This window comes from Sarcophilus harrisii, chromosome 2, assembly GCF_902635505.1.
Source record: "Sarcophilus harrisii chromosome 2, mSarHar1.11, whole genome shotgun sequence".
Taxonomy (NCBI): domain Eukaryota; kingdom Metazoa; phylum Chordata; class Mammalia; order Dasyuromorphia; family Dasyuridae; genus Sarcophilus; species Sarcophilus harrisii.
The window spans coordinates 70,914,564-70,937,660 of NC_045427.1; the positions used below are offsets into that span (position 1 = coordinate 70,914,564).

Sequence of the window (23,097 nt, forward strand, 5' to 3'; positions counted from 1 at the left end):
TTATTTGAGGAGTATTCTTTCTTCATTTGTAACAAAACAGTCAACTCTAACTCTCAAGGATTCCTTAAATATTACTTCATACATAAGGCCCCATAACTGAATCTATTACCAAAAAAACTCACCAAAAACCAAAAACCAAAAAAAAAAAAAAAACAAAAAACCACCCTCTTTTGCTAAAATATAGCATCTAAAAACCAAAAATAAGTGTAAAAGAGAAATACAAGTTTTCTCACTGGGGGAAAAAAAGGTGAAACAAGAGTGTCCTTTTTTATCACTTCTAGTTTACATGGTTTTAGAAGTGCTTGAAATTACATTAAAAATAAGAAATTAAAAGAATAAATGTTTGTAATGAAAAGGTTAAAACACATATCTATAAAGACAATTAAAATTCTCAATAAAAATTGAGATGATTTCAGTTAGTTTGAATCAAGAAAGAAACTAAACATATCAAAAACAACTATATTCATTTATACTGGTAGTAAAAATAAACCAATTTTTAAATGTTAAAACAATTGACATTAATGAAAAAATCAAATACTTAGGTAATATCTAAGACAAACACATTTTTTTTTAAAAATTGCAAAATGTTATGGCTGAACTAAAATAAGTTAATAATAGAGGGAACACTTCTCCACAGGAATCTGATAAATAAATATCGTAAAAAAGTCGATATTTAATTGTTAAATTAGTTAGATTAAGTACTACATTTGATACAGTACTAACTAAAATACCACAGGGTTCTTTTACAGAATTAACGGAACAAATTTATATGAAAAAAATAAACTGGCAAAAATATGATGAGATGTCTTTATGAAAAAAAGTCTAATTGGTAAGGGGGAGACTTGCCTTGCCAGACCATTAAATACAATAAGGTCTATAGTCAAACTCTCTAGTGAGGTATAAAGGAATCATGATCTGTATTAGTAATTGAAACATACTGATGAAAATACAGATGATTAACATAATAAAGTAGCTTTTAAAGATAAGTGCTTTATAAGTAAATGTAGCAAACATTTGTAAACTTCAATTTCAATATGAATTCTTAGGTGTTTAAGGATAAGCTCTCATTGACAATTTATCACATATATTTCATTTATATAACTTTTTCTCAATATGAAGTCTCTTATGTTTACAAAATGATGATCTGAAACTGAATGTTTCCTGAAATGTAGTATACTCATAGGGTTTCTCTCCAGTATGGATTCTTTGATGCTGATTAAGAGATGAGCTGTGTCAGAAAGTTTTTCCACATTCAGTGCATTTATGTGGTTTTTCTCCAGAATGGATTACCTGATGTCGAGTAAGAGTTGAGTTTTCACTGAAGGCTTTTCCACACTGATTACATTCATAAGGTTTCTCTCCAGTATGGATTCTTTGATGCTGAATTACATGTGTTCTCTGGCTGAAGGCTTTTCCACATTCACTGAATTTATAGCGTTTCTCTCCTATATGAATTCTCTGATGTTTAATAAAGGATGAGCTATTACTGAAAGCTTTTCCACATTCTTTGCACTCAAAATGCTTCTCTCCAGTGTGGATTCTCTGATGTTGGCTAAGGGATGAACTATGACTAAAGGCTTTCCCACATGTTTTACACTCATAGGATTTCTCTCCAGTATGAATTCTCTGATGCTGAGTAAGTGTTGAGCTGTGACTGAAAGCCTTTCCACATTCAAGGCATTCATATGTTTTTTTCTCCACTATGGATGATCTGATGTCTAATAAGAGATGAGCTATCCCTAAAGTCTTTCCCACATTCATTACAATCATAAGGTTTTTCTCTAGTGTGGTTTCTCTGATGCTGAACAAGGTGGGACCTCTGGCTGAAGGCTTTTCCACAATCATCGCATTCATAGAGTTTCTCTCCAGTGTGGATTCTCTGATGCTGAACAAGATGTGTTCTCTGACTGAAGGCTTTGTTGCACTCATTACACTTATAGTGTTTCTCCCCAGTATGAATACTTTGATGCTGAATAAGGAATGTGTTCCGGCTAAAGGCTTTGCCACATTCATTACATTTATAGCATTTTTCTTCAGTGAGAATTCCCTGATGTTGAGTAATGTATGTGTTTTCACTACAGATATTCCCAGATTCATTACATTTATATGCTTTTTCCCCATTATGTAAACCATGATATTGCATTAAATTTGAGCAATGACTAGAAGCCTCCACACATTCATTACTTTTGCAAGGTTTCTTCCTAAGGGGATTGTATTATATTTAAGCACATCTGAAAACTCACTGCAGACCATATCATGAGTATCAAATTTATGGAGTCTCTTTCCCAAAGATTCTGTTTTTGTAGAATAGGAATTGACTCAAAGTTAGAAGTTCTCTCAAATTTATTATATACATGGCTTCTTAATAAATCAGTTTTTCTGTTGGGGGTTGTTACTTCCTCAGAATGTCTGTCCCAATTTTGCTGCTGCTTTTTTATCTTGACATTATATCCCCAATCTTGTCCTTGAGAATCCTTAAGCCCAACCATTTTAAGTCTTTCCAAAAATGAGTCTTCAATAGAAATGACTCAATTAGAAATCGACTCTTTGCTTTTAATCCCAGTGTTCCAGTCTGAAAGAAAAAAAAATGTAAAAATCTTGGGTCCTTTTATACTGTGAAAAAGTACTATTGAATAGGAAGTCCTATATTCTGTCCTTTAAATCAAGGAGAATTCTCTTCAAAATTGAAAGGCTAAAAAATATAATGATTACTCCCTGCATTTGCAGAATTCTTAAGTTTATATAGGACTTCCATATTTAATATTTCATTTTAATCTCATAACAGAATTGTGAAGTAAGGACTTCTGCTAATAAGAAAAACATGCTTTAACATGCAATAAAGAACTTGTTCATGAACATGTAATTTTGAAGTGGCACAATCACAAATAGATTTTGAGTTTTCAAATCCCTAATCCAGCATTCTTTTTTCTCCTTTCTCCTTTCAACTTTTGTGGTGGAAAGTTGTGATATTAGGAGTAGAAGAAAAAAGAAGAACTTGAGATGAATTATGAAAGTAATTTGGAGGACTTTGAACTTGTGAAGAAGACCAAAGATTAAATCTGAGAAGAAATTTAGGAGACCTTAAGGAAAAGTTGAAGAATAACTTGATCTAAGGGGAGAAAATTCAATATGAAAGAGGGAAAGGAAAACCAGAGAACACAGAAAAATTAATGCTTAGATAATGTACTAAATGTAAATGGTCTGAGTTTTCCTGACAAAAAGTAGATTTAATGAATAAATTTTAAAACTCCTATTCTGCTTAAAGGAAATAATTTAGTGCATATAAATACACACATATAGTTTTAAAATTAAGAGGTAAGTTTAAAATATTTCAAGAATATTTCAATATTTAAAGGCAGGAATAGCAGTAACAACAGATGAAAAAGATAATAAGATAATTCAGATTGGAAAACTTCAAGGAAAAAAGACCAAGACTTTATTACATAAAAAGAACTTTAATCAATATATAGCAATCTTTAATTCATGACCACCAAAAAACTTCAGGAATTAACATCAAAAAAGGCAGATTTACAACACTAAAAGCATAATAGCCAAATATTTAATAATGGAAGGAAACTTCAAATTGTCATTATCAAAATATCATCAAAAATTTACTGAGAAATCACATTTCTGAGTTACTTACTTCAAAAAAATGGAAATAACAGCTTAGATATTAGAGAAAACTTACTGGAAAACAGAGGATGTACAGGGAACTCACATAAAAACGATTATATATTTAGCCATTGTTGTAAACTTTGTAAATTGTAACTGCTACAATATAATTTGTAGTGTCTAGCTTGTAATTTCTATGACCTTTCTTGATTCTTAGAATTTTGTAACTATAAGTATTAATCTTTTCTTTTACTTTAGAAAATGTGAATGAATATAGCTTCCCATATAATATATACATATGTACAAATATTTTATTAACATTTAAGGTCTCTTTAGGATGTAAGTATTTAGGATATTAAATATTTAAAAATCCTTTCCTTGGATTCTGAAATAGCTTTCATATTTGTAATTCCAAAGGAAAAACTTGAAGCACTTTTAACAAAGGACCTTTGATTTCCTCACTTGAGAGAATTACTCAGGGCTGTTATTAATTAATTTATAACACAGAATTCCCTGATTTTCACGGCCATATCAACTAGCTAGTACATTGTCTATTTCTTTCTGTCTTTTACCCCTAAACTAAGTGGAGATCTTATCTTTTCACAATAATAGTTGCACAAAAACTATGCAGTTTCAAATGGCCTCACAGCACCTGATATCACATTAATCAATCACCAAGTGTTTTATTTAGTGCCTATTAGAAGTTAGGCATTATGCTAGGTACTGGGAATCCCTACTCTCAAAGAGCTTCCTCCCTTTGATTTCTAATCTTGAGGACAAAGATAAACATTCTAATTGCATGGTCTTATTATTCTCTACCAATTACTATACTTAAAGATCCCAAACATAGAAAAGGCAGCAGCTAACACTTTGTCCCACATCAGTCACCATCTCGAAATCCCTGAAAAGGAGACAATGTCTATTAATGTTACAGATGGAACTTTCCTTATACAAAAGAGAAAGATTTCAAAGATGCTATACCAATTTCTATTCATGTTTATAATGTCACTAAACTTTCTTTTATAAAGTTAATTACTAAAATTGTTTGGTGCTCATAATATAAAGATGGCTATATAGAGGTTATTGTAAGTTCCTTTCAGCATTATTAATGACCTTTTCTATCTATCTTGAAGTTTCCTGGTTTGAATTAGGGAGCTGCCCTAATCTTAGGGAAGGGCATACTATTAGCCCAATCTGGATGTAGATTCAGAGGCTCAGAGCATTACAGTTCCATCTCTGCTGGGTGTAAAGTATTACCCTTTAATAATTTTTGTATTTATGGTTCTTCCTTTTTCCTCTTCCCCAGTAGACACTAGGTTATCACATTATCACTCATTTGGAGATACTTCCATTTAAAGGAATTTAAATGGGATGAAGAAACTGATAAATTTTTCTCACTTTTTAAACTCCTTAAACTCAGAAAGACCTCATTCTAAATGCTGTAGTGAGTGACTCTAATATCGCCAATAAAAATTCTTAAATTAAAAAAAAAATTATTTGTACCACAATCTCAGACTAGAAAGCAATATAACTAGAAACAGATGATAACATGAGCAAAAAGTATGAACTAGATGATTTCTAACACTCTGCCTCTAAATCTATTAAAATATTTAAAAGCATAGAAAGGGTAAGAGATAGTATTCAGATTAAAAGTACACAGCTTAGATATAGAGAAAAGAAATATATCTCATTTGGAGAATGCATCAGGACAGGTGTGTTATTAAAGGTTATACTTCATCCTCTTCCTCCAAATCTGACAGTCTTTGAGATGTTCTGATTCAAAATTTAATGGGATCATATGATGTTTTTGCTTGCAATTATTGCTCTCTGCATAGTTTCACTTACTCCCTTTTTAACCTGAACAAGTACCTTCTGAGACTTCTCTTTCCAGAATTCCTGGTTCTTCCCCTAAATCCATATGGGAAATTAGTTTTTGTTTGGAAACTGGTCCTGCTCATGTGAGGAGAAAATGGAAAAATGAATTTTTGGCATTAGGACAAAAAATCATTTCAAAATTCATCTTCTAGTTCAAACTCTTGAAAACACAAAAGGAGAACCTTGAAGTAGGAGAGTTCAATGTAACATTCCAATAAAGTGAAGCGGAATGAATCATAAAGTTTGTGTGAATTTTCAAGTCCCATGTCTTGTTAAGAAGATAGAAGCTGCTTCTAATATATGTAGAAATTTGCTCTACAACTTACATTAGGAGAATACTTATCTTGGGAAGATATTATTCTGGAGGAGGATGTTTTAGATTAAGCTTAAGACACAACATAACGAATCTCCCAATTTTCAGTTATATTAAACAAAGAATTTTCATTAGTGAATGAAGAAGAGAAATAGACTTTCTCTTGGTTGTAAAAGGATTCGACATCTTCTCTATTTGCTGCACCCCCTAAAAACTTTCAACTAATCACTTCATATCTTGTAAGAAAAAAGAAAATAAAGACATTCCAAGGAGAAGATCTTTAGTCAAAAAGTGAAGCTATATTTACCCAGAAAAACTAGGTTCCTGTAGTTCTCTAGCATGACAGCCAGGTATAGGTCCCTCTGATCTGAATCTAATTGACTCCACTCTTCCTGAGTAAAATCCACAGCCACATCCTTGAATGTTACAGACTCCTGAAATATCAAACCCACTCTGATTCATTCACAACCTTCCTCCCTACATTGTTCTGGAGAAGGGAGAATAGGTGGTGGATTTGAGCAGGGTATCTAAGCATTTCTGGAAGCTTTCAAATTTCAAACTAAGTTCTGTTATGTATTTACCATATGCCTGATTTTGTGGGTGGAATCCTAACTTTACAATAAGATTCCATTAGTAGTAAGAATTTGATCATTAAAAATAGTTTGCTACAAAGTTTCTACTAATTTTTTTTAAAGTAAAGCATTCCACCATTTCCTAAAGTCAGAGAATTATTGTCCTATATTCTCCTTACTAAATCTAGCCTTTCCTTTCTTTAATTTAATTTTTTGTTTTTGTGATATTAATTAAGTTTGGTAATTAAAAAAAATTAAGTAAATTCTTAATTGTTTAATAGTATTAATCTCATTTTCCCAGTAAGGCTGCTACCCACTTTGACCAAAAGATATTTCTCTTATGCCTCCCTAACATCTTTTACAGTAGCTACCATAAGAGGGACAGAATGACTTAATAAATAAATAGGTGGGGGCAGCTAGGTGGTACTGTGGATAGAGGACCAGCCCTGAAATCAGTAGGAATTGAGTTCAAATCTGGCCTCAGATATTTAATACTTCCTAGCTGTGTGACCTTGGGTAAGTCACTTAACCCCAATTGCCTCGGGGGGGGGAATAAATAAATAAATGAACACTAGCTAGGAAAAAGAAGAAAAGCACTAGATAAGTGGGGATCATTTCTTTTGAAGCCCAACATCAGAATGGCTCTATCTAATCTTCCGGGTTGCAAGATGGTGGGACAAAATGAATCCATATCCTAAAAACAAAGATAATATTTCAGAGAAAAGATGTATCAACATACCTGGGATCTCAAAGTCAGGAGTTCAGGAGCCATTTTCTCTTCTTTTTTTTTCCTCCAGAAAACTAGAGTCCTGAAGATTAATGGCTGAGGAGTTAAAAGGAAAGATGAGGAAAACTGATTTTACCTTGAAGTTCTTAGATGGATCAAGCCAAATATCTCCCAGTTCTACTTCACTGACTGCCCAGCACATGCACAGGCATGTATATGCACAATAATGTGTGCACATATACATAGGCATGCACAAGCAGATTATACACACATGTATACACATGCACACTTTACACACATATATGTACATACACACAAACATGCAATCCCTACAAAGAGGAAAGTCAAGAAAAAAAAAAATGAACCAGTGCCTTTTTAGGATCACAAAAGGAACCATGGACACTGCTGCTAAAAGTCTTGCCTTTGGTGCCTTTTCTACATCTACTTTTTTTTTTTTTTCAAATCCCTCCAGAAATAGTTCCTCAAATAACTAAAGACAGTTTTTGTATCCCTGACCATGATCTCCCTAACATTCCTAACTCCTTTAACCCATGTTTGTTGATACAGACCAGTCCCTTTCATTATCTAATAATCTTGCTCTGGGTATACTATTATTTGTCAAAAGTCCATGCTAAAATGTGGCAGTCAGAGACACACAATTCTGTAGATGTGGCCCAATAAGATATGGCCAGATGTCTTGATATTTCCTTTATCTGAAATACCATCTTTGTTTTTAGGTGTGGACTCATTTTCTCCCTCCATTCTGCAAACCAGAAACCCAGAAAAGACCATTCTGATGATGTTGGACTTCGAAAGAAATGATGCTCCCTTTTCTAGTGTTTTTCTTCTATTTCTTACCCAATATAAAGTCATTCTGTTTTCTTATGTGATAGGCACCTTTTGGTCAAAGAGGTTATCAGTGTCATTGGGGAAATGAAACTAATACTATTACAAATAATTATATGCTTTACGATTCTTATCTCCCTAGTTCTTGGCATTGTCCATGTCTTAAGACAGCTTAAGCTTTTCTGTCCATATTGACTCATAAATTCCTCTTTTAATCCATGAAAATAACAAAATTTTTTCATGAAATTAAGAACTATATGGCTCTGTGTCTCCTGTCTGACATATTTGCAAATGACTTTTTAAAAACCTAAGTATATAATTTGCATTAGTTTTTATTAAATTTAAACTTTTTATATTAAGCCCATAATGTCAATATATAGAAATTTTTTTAATACTGAACGTGTGATCCAACAAATTACTTGTTTCTTTCCCTAGCCTCATGTCATTTGTAGATTTGTATATTTGTAATAATTATCCCAGCTTAACTTCAGAAGGGTCACAGATTAATGTTTTAAATACCATAACAAAAAGAATCACAGTCTACTGGAGAACTTTCACCAAGTTGTCATTGATTTATCAATGGTGAATTTTTTAGGCTTTATCATTCAAACAGTTCCAAATTCACCTACCTGTACCTATCAAGCCCAAACATTGCCATATTTTCTAAAGAATTAGATGAAAAACTATGACAAATACTTTATTGAATTCTAGCTATATATATATCTATAGCATTATCTTTATTTACCAGTCTAGTAACCATGTTTAAAAAGAAAATGAAGTTAGTTTAAAAATATCTAGCCTTACTTTAAAAAAATTAGGATCACAATTTCCCTTTATGAATGTTTATAAATCATCCTTTTAATAATCTATTCTAACTTACCAAGAATTGAAGTCAAACTCGCTAGCCTCTAGTTTGTAAGTCCTAACCTCTTTTAGTGAATCATCACATCTGCCTCTTTTCAGTCCACTGGCACCTCTCCAGTTCTCCAAAATTTTTCATAGATTACTGAAAGGAGCTAAGCAATCACACCAGCCAATTATTTTAAGTGTTCAAAGATAGAGACATTTAGCCCAGATGAACTGAACTCACTGAGAGTATCTAGATGTTCTCCTATCATCTCTTCTATTTATCTTCAGTTTTAACTTGTTGACCATTTTTATTTTATTCCTCTCAGTCTGAAGATCATTCTCCTTGAGAGAAAATAAGCAAAATAAGAATTAAATATTCTATCTTGTTCCAGAATCCATTATTGTTATACCATCTACCTTGAACAGATTCCAACATTTCTTTCATATTTCTCTTGCCCCAGTATTTTAAAAAGCCCTTTCAGCTGTCCTTAGCATTCATCAAAAGTCCCAGAACACAGATTTAAACTATACCTTTCCATTTTCTTTATCTATTTTAACATCCTAAGTTCATTGATAAGTTCTTTGCCATCCATAAACTTAATGTGGAGTCCCTCTTTTTCTTCTTCATCAGAATAATTTACCTTAGTAATATAACAATTTCATTCTTGAAGGCTATTCACCCCTCTTGGACCAATGTCCCTATAGAACTTTAGGCTCCTCCTAGAATCCTATCTATCCTTTCTGAACTGCTTGAAAGCTAATTTTCCAAAATCTTTGGTATTATCTGAATAGATTTCTTCTTGTTCTATTACAACTAATAGGGAATATTCACTCCCTCGGAAAGTTTCCATTTTCTTTCTACTTCATTGAGCTTTACTTCTTTCTATAGCTAAGCTCTAGAATATATTATTAAAAGTAAAGGTAACACTACATTTCATTGGACCCAAAAGGAAGAAGTAAAAGTTTTAGCTGGGTAGATTCAGGTTTAATTTAAAGAAAAACTTTTAATGATTAAAGAGCTGTCTAAGGGAGAAAAATGATCTGCCCCACAAGGCTCTCTCACCAGAGGTCTTCAGTGAAATTTTCATGGTATATGGAAGGAATAATCATTTAAGCAACTATTACATACTAAGCACTGTGCTAAGAGATCTGCAAATATATCATCTGATCCTCACAGCAATCTAGAGAAAGGGACTGTTATTACTCTCATTTTATAGTTGAGGAAACAGATAGAAAAAAGTTAAGTGACTTTCCCAGAGTACTACAGCATCCTGATTTCCATTCAGCTAGCATGTTAGATGATCTCTGAATTCCCTTTTAACTATGAAAAGACAGGAGTCTTTTTTTATTAGATATATAAAGAAATAATTTGTAACTCTCAAAGGGAAAGAAATATGCACAAATAGATGATCTTAACTTCACTGTTAGAGAAGCACTATGTTTAATGAAGTGAGAAGATGGTAGGAATCAGATTAGATTTCTGGTCCTAATTTGGCTGACATAAGCTATAGAAAAAATTAAATGTGAGTCAAAAGTGATGCCAGAGACAATCTTGGTCAATCCCCTCACTTTTCAGATAAGGAAAGCGGGACCCAAAGGTAAAGTTATTTGCCCAAGATCACACCTCTAGAAAGGGTCAGAGCTATGACTCAGTTCCAAATTTCTCATCATAAGCCAATATTTTTCCCATTATCCCATACTTCCTATTTTAAATATATAAGATATAATTTCCAAGTCTAAATTTCAATCACTTCCTTATGGAGCAATGGTACAAACCCACTAACAAGAAAGTATAATTTAGTAACATATTCCTTCCACTTCCCCTACTTTATTCCACCTTATTACCCTCCCCCCAAGAATAAAATAAAAACCAACTACTCAAAAAAGCAGTCTCAAATGATAATAGTCTTACCTATATGAAAAAATACCACATATTACTACCCACAGTGGACTCTCAAGAAGACAATGGGCTTGATAACATCATCCACTGATCCCATGTTGGAGTTCCAAAATTCTCAGAAAACCTTTTGCTCCATGGATTCTTTATTTCAAGTGCCTATTTCAACCTCTTACTTCCCTTCCCATCATCTTTCTGTAATTCTCACCTCTCTCCTCAGTTTGGATCAACTCCTCCACCAGACTTACCTCCTCTTTGCTATTTGTGGGATGCTGAGACTTCTCCCAGATCTTGATATCTCCAGGCAGATTAGTCAGAAATTGTTCTAGCACCAGCAGCTCTAGGATCTGTTCCTTTGTGTGAATCTTTGGTTTTAGCCACTGAAAGAAAAGCTCTGGGAATTGGATTAGGGGTTCTTGGGGTCCAGCCACTTTTGGGTATTGATACCACCTAAAATTCTCTTGAGCAGCTTCAAGGTCTGATTTATCTCTTCCTAAGATTATATCTTGTCTCCAAGGTACATCAATTCTCAGGACCCAGTCTTGTTCACATGGAGTCAGAAGCTGGGGGCTCAAGAGAGTGGCCATCACCTTGTTTAAAGATTTGTATGGGAGACTCTCCCCATGCATTTCAAGTCTGCATTTCCTGCAGGGAGCCAATCCCTTTCACTTGGATTAAGCAGTTTCAAGTTGTTCTAAGGGGCACTGTGGGCAGAGATCGATTATAGTGAACAGAAATATATATATATATACATATATATATGTATGTATGTAAATATATATATATATATATATATATATATATATATATATATATATAGGCTGACTCTAGAATCATGCAAAAAAATGTGGAGAGGTACTGGGCATATAAATGTTGCACAAGAGTAGTAGCATACAAAACTGTCAGATACAATTCTTTAGACTTTCAGGTCTTTCAAAGCGGGGATGGGTTTATTTATTTTGGTTTGTTTGTTTTGCCTTTCTTTGTGTGCCAGAACACAAGGGCTGCCAAATAGAGATGATTATTAAAATTTTAGTGTAAATATTTACACTTCTGCAATTAGCAAATGCCACAAAAGCAGGGTCTATGTCATGGATTATCTAAACTCAAAAAATATGTGGAGAAAATATCAATACTTGCAGATTGAACTTCGAAAGTTTTTCTTGGAGCCAGCATGCCCGCTTCGTGACATCAATACACAAATTTACCGATATAGAGAGAAACAGATTTTCTCAAATCAATCTGCCAACAACGCTTAGAGGAGCCAGGCAGCAGCGGAAGCAGGACGTACAGAGAAAGGCAAAAAGAATCCCGAGGCCAGTTCTTATCATTCCATCAGCAGCCTCAAAAGAAAACCATTCCCCAAAGCTGCAAAGATCTGTCCTCGCTCATATTCCCGCCCCCTGAAAGGGAAAGAGGAGAACCGTTAGCAGCCCAGATTTTAGGGGTGGTGGTAAGCAGAGGGAAGAGGAGGCAAAGGGTGAGCCCGACAGGACAATAAGCGAATTCTAACTGGACTTTGGGCACCTCCCCCTCCGGGCCTGCTCCCCCCTCCCCCATACACACACATCCCCGCCGGCCGACCAAGTTCACGGTCAATAGTTGGCGAGCTCCCCGATAAAGACCGCGAGCCCAGCTCCCCCGAGGCAGGTCTACTCCACCTCTGTAGAATATCCCAGTTAGGCTGGAAAAATAGGCCCTTGGGGAGCCAGAGTCAGACTCCTGAGCTGTACTTACCAGATGCTTGAATATAGGACCCAAGTCCGAACGCAACAAAAGCCGGTCCAAAGCAAAGCATCCTTGGGACCCACAACAGGGCGCGCGCACTCCGCTCCCAGGGGATCAGGGATGTCGTTAACCACAAAAAGCCTTCGAACTACGGCTCCCAGAATCCCCCTTTCCATATTTTCGGGGCCCTTTTTTTCCAAGTATATGACTGCAAAGCAATGGCTTCTCCTCGGCATCGTATTCCAAGGGGTGACTTATGGCTTCGGTTATGCTGGCTTTGAACCCAAAACTTAGTTATTTCACTTATCTCAGTGGAATTGGAAATCAGGAAGGGAAAAGTAAGGAGATACTAATTAACACCATCTAAACTCTCCGTCAATCAGGGGACTTTTTGCCCCGCCCTCTTTCTTTCCTTGTCTCGCCCTTTTCCAAGAGTCAAATCCCAGTTTTCGACGGCCATCTTCCACCATTATCTGTGCTGAGACCGGAAAAGAACGGTTGAGACGCCCAAAGAAAGAGAGATCAGAAGGTTTCCTTTCGCTTTTGACTAATACTTTAGCAGAAAATGTAACTTTCATGGCAATGTTTGGAACTGAAATTAAGAGCGAAATAGAGGCCGTTAGGTAGCAGTGAACAGAGTGCCGGACCTGTAGTCAAGAAAACCTGAATTCACCTCTGACACTAAATGGCTCTGTAACCCTGATACCTTAATGTGCTACAAAAGTGCTTGCTATTGTTTTTATTACAAGAACGTTGAGCATTCTGACCCCTATGAAAAAAAAATATATTCAAGTGCTGTCACAAGTCCCTGGGTGATAAAGGGAGGGCAAACTGATATAGTACTCAAAAGGCATTTATTGAGTGTAATTCCATGCCAGACAATGAAGTAGGGTCACACACACCCAAAAGGAAAGGCAAAAATAGACAACCCTCAAAGAATTTACATTCTAATGCGGTAGACAGACATGAATATAATTAGGTTTATATAAATTATATAGAGAATATATGAGAGGTAATCTCAGAAAGAAAGGTCCTCTGCAAAAGATGAGATTTGAGAGTTTTGAAGGAAGCCAAGAAAAATAGATGTGAGGAAGGAGAGCATTCTAGGCATGGGGCCCAGCTGGCATAAAAGTGTAGAGAAGGAAGATAGAGAATTGTGTTGGAGGAATGATAGGTCAGTGGTGTTGGATGGTAGCAAAGAATTTGGAAAGGCAGGACAAAAAAAAAAAAAAAAAAAAAAAAAGGAATGAATAAGTGGAACCATTGAATGGAAGAGCCACAGTAATTAATATATGCCAGAGGAGTGCTTGAAGGAAACCATCATTGAATGTATAACTAGAGAAACCCAGAGAGTAGAAAAGTTGACAACAAACTAATGAGGCAGAAAGCTGAACTAGGGAAGATTCTATTGAAGGAAAAACTGCTGGAGAGTAGGCCTGGCCTAGGAGTAATAAGCCACAGATTCTCTAAGTGATAGAATAGTGAACCTCAATTTTTGTCCTTCTGTGGGAAACCTTTTTAAAGAGAGATATATTGGGGAAGATTGACTGAGTGAGACAAACGACTTAAATTAGATATATTAACTGCTCAATCACCTCTCCCAGTTCCCTTTTAGAAGTGCCAGAAAATGACACTTGAATAAGCACAGATCACCTGGGAATTTTTTAGGACCCAACATATATATCTCCAGGTTTTTCTTCTTATGGTAAAGACTGTCAGAAGAGTTACTTACATTGGTCTTTTCTTTAAATAAATTTTCTGACTCCATAGCCTTTCCTCTCAATTTTTTATTCTTTTTTATATCTATATTCTTATTTAGTAAAATATTTTCCAAATATATATAAAACTTTTTTTACATTACTATGTACTATTACTATGTACTGGGCAAAGGATACATACCTAAAAAATGCTGACTGCATGCCATATGAGATAATCAGCTTGGGCAGGTATCAGAGGCATGTGTCATTCCTTTACTCATATTTTCCAGTCACATCTATCCCTTTACATGAGTACCCTGAGAAAATGTGTCACCTATGTGTGGTATTCCTACATAAAAGTTTCTCATGACTTGAGTTTACTATGTGTCTCTATGAATTTGTTCCCTGCATGATCAAATTAGATAAATAGTAGCTATCAAACTAATAATAATCATTATGGTTATTATTACTATGTATCTACTGTCCCTACAGATGGAAGAGTTAACCCCAGGTTTATGGAAAAAAATTTTTATTTCTATTTTCATTACTATTCTATTTTATTAAATGCTTTTGTTTAAAATTGTATCATATGGTCAACAAATAAAGGTAAGCATATCAGTGGAGTATGGTGAATGACAGATTTGAGTGGATATAAACTTAATGAGTACCTTAAAGTTGGGTAATTTTGTCTCAGGGATACACTTTGCAAGCCAAGGTTGATCCTTATATTTTATAGGTACCATGAAATTATCTTTTGTTAGATCTCTTTCCCAATTTTTTGGAATCAAAAATTATTTAAATTGTTCAAGTTGGAGTTCTTTTAATGGGGAGGTACATTGTAAATAATGAACCAGAGTACAAGATATCATCAAATAAATTTAATAGTGGAAAAGAAGATGGATTGTCTAGTGAAATTAGACAATATTTTATGGACAGATCATATATTTCATTGTTAACTTTTTGATGGGAAAAAAATATCCAGGAACATTTGCAGCATTTTGGATTCAGTGCCTATGGCAAATTTATGTAGTAACTGTATGAGTGCTAGTTTGGAAAGGAGAGACTCAAACAGACCCTGTCACAATCCTCATCACTTCTACTCTCCACTCCTGCCAGTATTCATTCTCCTCAACTGCCAAAGTGATGTTTCTAAAGAGTAGGTCTGAATATTTCATATCACTTTCCCCCACCCAATAAATTCTGGTGGCTCCTTATCACCACCTGGATCAGAATGTTAGAATATGCTTTGGTATACTCAACTCTGATAAATGAGCTTTCATTTCTTCTTGCCTGGAATCAGGCATTACTTCCTGGCCATTTCTATATCATTCTGGCATCAATAAATCTCTTCTATCTAACCCTTCCTCCTTCCTCTTTATATATTGTCTTTCCCTATCAGAATGTAAACCCTTTGAAGGTAAGGACAATCATACTAATAAAAGCAAATATAAATTTATATCTCTAACACTTAGTATAGTACCCAATATATATTAAGTGCTCAGTAAATGATTTATTATTCACTTATTCGTGCATTTAATTTATTTGGGACTTTCACTTTTGTCTTATAAATTATAAAAAAAATCTTGTGTTTTTACAATTCTTTATTTGATTCAAGAGACTTCCACCTTTTTAAAATTTTGACTACATTAAGCATTGTAATTATCTTATTCTTGTCTAAGAACAGAAATTGTTGCACTTTCTGACAAGGAAGAAAACACATCTTTATTCATGTATTTCTTCTTTTATTGATCAAACACTTGTGATACATTAAAAAGATAAAGGCCTGCCTCATGAAGTACTGACTTCCTTATTAACTCCAAATCTTTAAAAAGAGACTAGATGAACATTTACTAGAAATTTTGTTCAGGGAAATTTCTATTTTAGGTAATAGATTAGATGACCTCTGGGACCATATGATTCTAATTTGCTTTTATGTATAAAGCGTCATTATAGACAGCATTGTCAATCATTTAATGACAAATATGCTACCAAAACTATGAAAAGGCTGTGTGAACATAGGAGCTGTACTCAGTGATTAAATATACTAGAGGTTTCAGACAATGGAATAATGCATCTAATCAATCAGAAGAACTTCTGAAGCCCATGGCTACTTGACATGCAAGTGATACAAGTCATCCTTTGCAAGTAAACTTTAGCTAAACTTGAAGATTCCTGCAATTGCTGAAACCAATTCTAACCAGTTCAAAAAGAGATGCAAATATCTTGCTTTTTGACTGATTGTGTTTACAGAAATCCTATTTTGCTGATTTCCAGATCTATTTTGTTTCTTCCTTACCCGACAGTTAGCATAAATACTCCAAATAGGTATCATTACCTCATTTTTCCCACTCCCCTTTGAACAGCTGAGAACTTTGTCTCTCTCCTCTAGCTTACAAACTTCTTTGACAATAAATGCTTTTATTTATTTTTTATCTTTGTAAATTGTCACTGGACACTGGTCATTCCAGATCCCCCTTTTGGACTTATGATTTCAGCAGTTAAAAAGGGGATTTTATGTATTTATCATAACTTTTTATTGACAGAACATATGTCTGGGTAATTTTTACAACATTATCTCTTGCACTCACTTCTGTTCCAACTTTTCCCTTCCCTCCCTCCACCTCCTCCCCTAGATGGCAAGCAGTCTTATACCTGTTAAATGTTATAGTATATCCTAGATACAATATATGTGTGTAGAACCAAACAGTTCTCTTGTTGCATAGGGAGAATTGGATTCAGAAGGTAAAAAATAGCCTGGGAAGAAAAACAGAAATGCAAACAGTTTACACTCATTTCCCAGTGTTCCTTCTCTGGGTATAGCTGCTTCTGTCCATCATTGATCAGTTGGAACTGAGTTATATCTTCTCTTTGTTGAAGATATCCACTTCCATCAGAATACATCCTCATATATAATGATCTCCTGATTCTGCTCATTTCACTTAGCAGCAGTTCATGTAAGTCTCTCCAAGCCTCACTGTATTCATCATGCTGGTCATTTCTTACAGAACAATAATATTCCATAACATTCATATACCACAATTTACCCAACCATTCTATAATTGATGGACAGCCATTCATTTTCCAGTTTCTAGCCACTACACAAAGAGCTGCCGCAAACATTTTGGCACATACAGGTCCCTGTCCCTTCTTTAGTATTTCTTTGGGATATAAGCCCAGTAGTAGCACTGCTGGATCAAAGGGTATGCACAGTTTGATAACTTTTGGGGTATAATTCCAGTTTGTTCTCCAGAATGGTTGGATTTCTTCACAACTCCACCAACAATGCATCAATGTCCCAGTTTTCCCGCATCCCCTCCAACAATCATCATTATTTTTTTCCTGCCATCTTAGCCAATCTGACAGGTGTGTAGTGGTATCTCAAAGTTGTCTTAATTTTGATTTCTCTGATTCAATAGTGATTTGCAACAAACACTCTTTCATATGAGTGGAAATAGTTTCAATTTCATCATCTGAAAATTATCTGTTCATATCTTTTGACCATTTATCAAGTGGAGAATGGCTTGATTTCTTATAAATTAGAGTCAATTCCCTATATATTTTGGAAATGAGGCCTTTATCAGAACCTTTAACTGTAAAAATGTTTTCCCAGTTTGTTGCTTCCCTTCTAATTTTGTTTGCATTAGTTTTGTTTGTACAAAGGCTTTTTAATTTGATGTAATCAAAATTTTCTATTTGGTGATCAATAATGATCTCTAGTTCTTCTTTGGTCACAAATTCCTTCCTCCTCCACAAGTCTGAGAGGTAAACTATCCTATGTTCCTCTAATTTATTTATGATCTCATTCTTTATGCCTAAATCATGGACCCATTTTGATCTTATCTTGGTATATGGTATTAAGGGGGGTCCATGGGGATTTTATGTATTTTAACAGTTCAAAGAAAGAAACGATATTTCTAATTTCTCCAGAATCTTGGAATCTGCTGGTAGGATACTGAATTTTTATCTTATCTTGCCTGGAACCAGATCTTCATGCCACTTCCAGACCACTTTCATACCATGCCACTTCTACTCTGGCCTTATCTCCATTTTCTACTATGGAAATCTTGGACTCTACCAGTAGGATAATGCTGGGCAATGATATGTGATTTTTTTTTTAAACTTATTTTGTCCAGAAACAAGATTTCATGTCATTTTTTTTCTAGTTGTCATTTATGTGTTGGATCCCCACATTATACTAAAAATTCCTTGAGTGTAGGAAGTGTCTTATTTGCTTTTCTTTGTATTGCTAACATTTAGCACAAAGGCTTAAATGCTTGCTCTCTTTATGACTATCTTGTCTCTCTGTCTGTCTGTCTATCTATCTACCTACCTAGCTAGCTATCATTCACCAGAAATTCCCTGTCATACCTTTAAGACTGAAATAAAGTACCTTTTGTTGTATAAAACTATTCTGCTTGTATGTTTGTTTTAATGTTGCCTGACATGTAAGGATGAGAAAAGATGAATTACCTCTATATTTAACAAGATAATTAGCTCATTATTTACTCAATATCTGTAGATTGAAGGTTCTTAATCTTTTTGTTAATTTCTTTTGGCAGTCTCACATAGTCTATGGATTCCTCAAAATAATATTTTTAAATGTATAAAATAAAATATATAGGATTACAAAGGAAACCAAATATTAGTGACAATAAAAATGTAGGTTAGTAGGGGTTTTTTTCCATTCAAATTTACTGATCTCTTGAAATCAATACACAGACTTCAGATTTAGAACCCCCAGCAACTAGTTTCTAGTCATCTTCTTGAGCCAAAAATAATGGTCAGAAATAGATGCTTTATGACTTTGTGGCACATAATGTCATTTTTAATATGGAAAGATGTCTGACTTCATCTTTTCTGTTCCTAAGAAAAAGCATGAGGTTTCCACATAAAGTTACTTTAAATTGAGATATAAGAAGGAAAGAAGAAAAGATATACACTGCTTCCTAAGAGAACTAGAAAGTTTTTGAGGAAGGAAAGAGTCAGGTAACATAAAAGGGTCATTGAATAAGACTAAATAAAACTTAATATTCCAATGTGAAGTATCTATAGTTGAAAGCCTAGATATAAATGACTCTATCTACAAGCCTGAGATTAAATAGCTTTTATGGTTGAAATATGCTTTCTCTGACTGTATTGTATGTGTGTGTGTGTGTGTGTGTGTGTGTATTATAACTTGATCACTGTGTAGAGGAAGATATGGAACAGAAAAGGGTAAGTTTGTATCATTCCAGTATGGAACATCAAGCCATTTGCATCCATGTGGAACAACAGATAGAGCAAAAAGAAAATCAGACTTGAACCTATACCCTGCCTCATACACCTATTACCTGTCTGACTCTAGGCAAGTCATTAACTTGTTTACTTCATTTTCTAATTGTAAAAATGAAGATAATAATAGTATCTACCTGCTTGGGTTATTATAAGGATTATTATTATTATTATTATGGATTTTAAACAGGCCATGTTTTTGCTGTATCACTATAGCCAGTTCACTTTGAATATACGTGCCAGAGATGCTTTAATTTTACGGTTCTGAAGACCATATATGTAGGGGTTCAATGTAGGAGCCACCACTGAGAACATAATTGAGGCTACAAGATCTCCGCTTTTTCCTTGAACCTCAGTCTGACCTAGGGGCTGTATATAAACAATAATTAATGTTCCATAAAAAAGCATGACCACAGCTAAATGGGATCCACATGTGGCAAGTGCCTTGTGCAAACCCCCAGTAGCTCGGACTCCATTTACTGCAGCTCCAATGAAGACATAGGATATGACAATACAAGCAGCAGGCAAGATGATGTCTGTACTACCCTCAACTAGGGCTATTATATAGTTGAGGGAGGTGTCAGAACAGGCAAGCTGCAATAAAGGGTAGACATCACAATAGAAGTGTGGGATATCACGACTACTGCAGAAGGTGAGTCTTGCAATGAGGACTGTATGGAGCAGGGAATGGAGAGTTGTGCCAACCCAGACCCCACCAATGAGCATTATGCAACGTGGTCGTGTCACCACAGTAGCATAGTGCAGAGGTCGGCAAACAGCAACATATCGGTCCCATGCCATGACTGCCAACACATAGCTACTTACATTGCCCGCCATCAGGAAGAAGAAGACCTGAGTCAGGCAGGCTGTGTGGTTGATGGACTGGTCTCCAGTAAACAGAGAATAGAGGAGTCTGGGAACTGTGGTGGAGGTGAAGCACAGGTCTCCCAAGGATAGGTTGATCAAGAGGATATACATGGGAGTATGGAGACGTGAGTCTGAACTGACAGCCATAAGAATCAACAGATTTCCCAGGAGAGCTGCTAGGTACACAACCAGGAATAGTATGAAAAGAAAATCTTGATGGCTAGAGAAGGCCAAGAGGAAGAACTCAGAGACATCAGTCTGGTTCCCCACTGTGACATTACTGTTGGATCTGAGCCTGGGTTGAAGAAGGGAAAAAATAGGATCAGTGATATTTCTGTAATTAAATTCACCTTCAAGAACCATTGAAGAAATTCAATATTCTTCTTCATCCTCTAAAGATCATTTCCAAAGAGGAAATATAAAAGTGTTTTTAGCTTTTAAAATATCATTGAAATAACCTCTCTAGGCAACTAATGACAGTAATAAATGAGGACCACTGAATACTTTAAGACTTATAAAGCACTGGATTTTGTTTCTTTTTCTTTTTCTTTTTTATTTTTTGATCTGATTTTTCTTGTGCAGTAAAATAATTGTATAAATATGGATGCCTATTTTGGATTCAACATCAATTTTTGCCATGCTTAACATATATTAGATTACATGCCATCTAAGAGAGGGGATGGGAAGAAGGGGAAGAAAATTGGAACACAAGATTGTTCAAGGGTTAGTGTTGGAAAAATTATCCTTCATATGTTTTGAAAATTTAAAAAAAATGAATAAAAAGAAAGACTTACAAAGCACTATATATATATATTTATACATATATACACACAACACATAGTTGTGTGTACATGTGTATGTGCGTGTGTGTGTGTGTGTGTGTGTGTGTGTGTGTAATCTCTTTGGAACATTGTAAGAGTCCTATAATGTAAAGGGCTGAAACTCTTCAGTTCCTACACTGAGGTTTGGACAAGCAAGCACTTGAGGCTAATTATACATTGGACAATACTCTATTAGCATTTGCTTGGAAAATGGCACGAATTTGTTTCCCCTATAGTGTATAGTACAATACAGTCTCACCCCTTACCTCTTTTTTTTTTTAATAGCCTTTTATTTACAGGTTATATGTATGAGTAACTTTACAGCATAAACAATTGCCAAACCTCTTGTTCCAATTTTTCACCTTTTACCCCCCACCCCCTCCCCCAGATGGCAGGATGACTGTAGATGTTAAATATATTAAAATATAAATTAGATACACAATAAGTATACATGACCAAACTGTTATTTTGCTGTACAAAAAGAATCAGACTCTGAAATATTGTACAATTAGCTTGTGAAGGAAATCAAAAATGCAGGTGGGCAAAAATATAGGGATTGGGAATTCAATGTAATGGTTTTTAGTCATCACCCAGAATTCTTTCTCTGGGCATAGCTAGTTCAGTTCATTACTGCTCCATTGGAGATGATTTGGTTGATCTCATTGCTCAGGATGGCCAGGTCCATCAGAACTGGTCATCATATAGTATTGTTGTTGAAGTATATAATGATCTCCTGGTCCTGCTCATTTCACTCAGCATCAGTTCGTGTAAGTCTCTCCAGGCCTTTCTGAAATCATCCTGTTGGTCATTTCTTACAGAACAATAATATTCCATAATATTCATATACCACAATTTATTCAGCCATTCTCCAACTGATGGGCATCCACTCAGTTTCCAGTTTCTAGCCACTACAAAGAGGGCTGCCACAAACATTCGTGCACATACAGGTCCCTTTCCCTTCTTTATGATCTCTTTGGGATATAAGCCCAGTAGTAACACTGCTGGATCAAAGTCACCCCTTACCTCTTGAAGGGAATGCTGTTACCTACATCATCTGCATGTCACCCTAACCTTACATCCCAACTTACCTCTGGAAAAAACCTTCCTCTTTCTCCTTTTTAGCTTTCTCTAGAATAGTTATCTTGTGAAGAAATGCTTTACAAAGCAAGACAATACTCACAGATAAGACTTAGAAACCTGCTGGGGTGAACAGCTAAGTGGTTCAGTGAAGAGAGCATTGGATTGGGAGGCCTATAGTCAAGAGAACTTCAGCTCAAATCTTGGCTCAGAAATTTATTAGCTGTGTGATCTCAGACAAGTTATTTAACCTCTGCCTGCCTCACTTTCCCCAGATGTAAAGTGAGGATAATAATAATAATACCTATCTCCTAGGGCTGTTGTAAAGATCAAATGAGATAATAGTAGCACATAGTAGGTGTTAAATAAATGCTTATCTCCTTGTTCCCTCCCCCAAAGCTATTGTTCAGTGGTGCTCATAGAGGGATGTTCTAGGGGGCAGTGAGGAACTAGGAATAAGCATCCTCCTCTTTCTCTTGGCTCACTGTTTTGGAGGCATAAAAGTATATCCAGTAATGGAGATAGTGATTATGGATACAGTGACTGGGGAGGTCCCATACTTCCATCCACTCCAAGAATATAAATGAAAGGTAAAGAGAGGCCTGGGAAAAAATGCATTTTTTTAATAACATAGGGATGGTGAGTCAAAGAGAGAGAAAACATTTTTATATAGGCACTGAAATTTTCAAACACAAGTCTTAAGAGAGTAGGTAGTAGAAGAAGAGGAGGAGGAAGAAGAGGAGCAGAAACTTTCTAAGCAATATCTAGGAGAGTAGATTATTCTCTTAAGTGTTCTCTTCTTCCTACACCTGGCCTTAGATCAGATGTTAATCACCCCCACAATGGGAGTAGGAGAGAATGCTTGGGCCCACTTTTTCCCTCGATTCAATGGAGGAGGCTGTTAGCTGATAGAAAAGGATAGGTCATCTGTTATGGAAGTACATA

At 35.2% G+C, this 23,097-nt stretch overlaps 1 protein-coding gene and 1 pseudogene across 1 annotated transcript; both read right to left on the reverse strand.

The window, feature by feature from the left end:
- Positions 1-548: 548 nt before the first annotated feature.
- On the reverse strand, positions 549-11,407 carry LOC100922007 (annotated as a pseudogene).
- A 1,365-nt stretch (positions 11,408-12,772) lies between these two features.
- LOC116419019 (olfactory receptor 1361-like) lies at positions 12,773-20,365 on the reverse strand. The gene is made up of 2 exons (XM_031949240.1): positions 19,624-20,365; positions 12,773-13,011 (listed from the first exon to the last, which is right to left on the reverse strand). The coding sequence occupies exons 1-2, from the start codon at positions 20,363-20,365 to the stop codon at positions 12,773-12,775; spliced, it is 981 nt and encodes a 326-aa protein (XP_031805100.1).
- Between the last annotated feature and the right edge of the window lie 2,732 nt (positions 20,366-23,097).

Bases quoted from the DNA above. Each gene is read 5' to 3' on its own strand.
- LOC116419019 (XM_031949240.1), bottom strand. From the start codon at position 20,365: ATGTATATCCTCTTGATCAACCTATCCTTGGGAGACCTGTGCTTCACC. The intron at 13,012-19,623 runs GTATATTCAAAG...TCTTAATTTCAG, and splicing joins AATTAAAGCATCTCTGGCAC to TTCCAAACATTGCCATGAAA.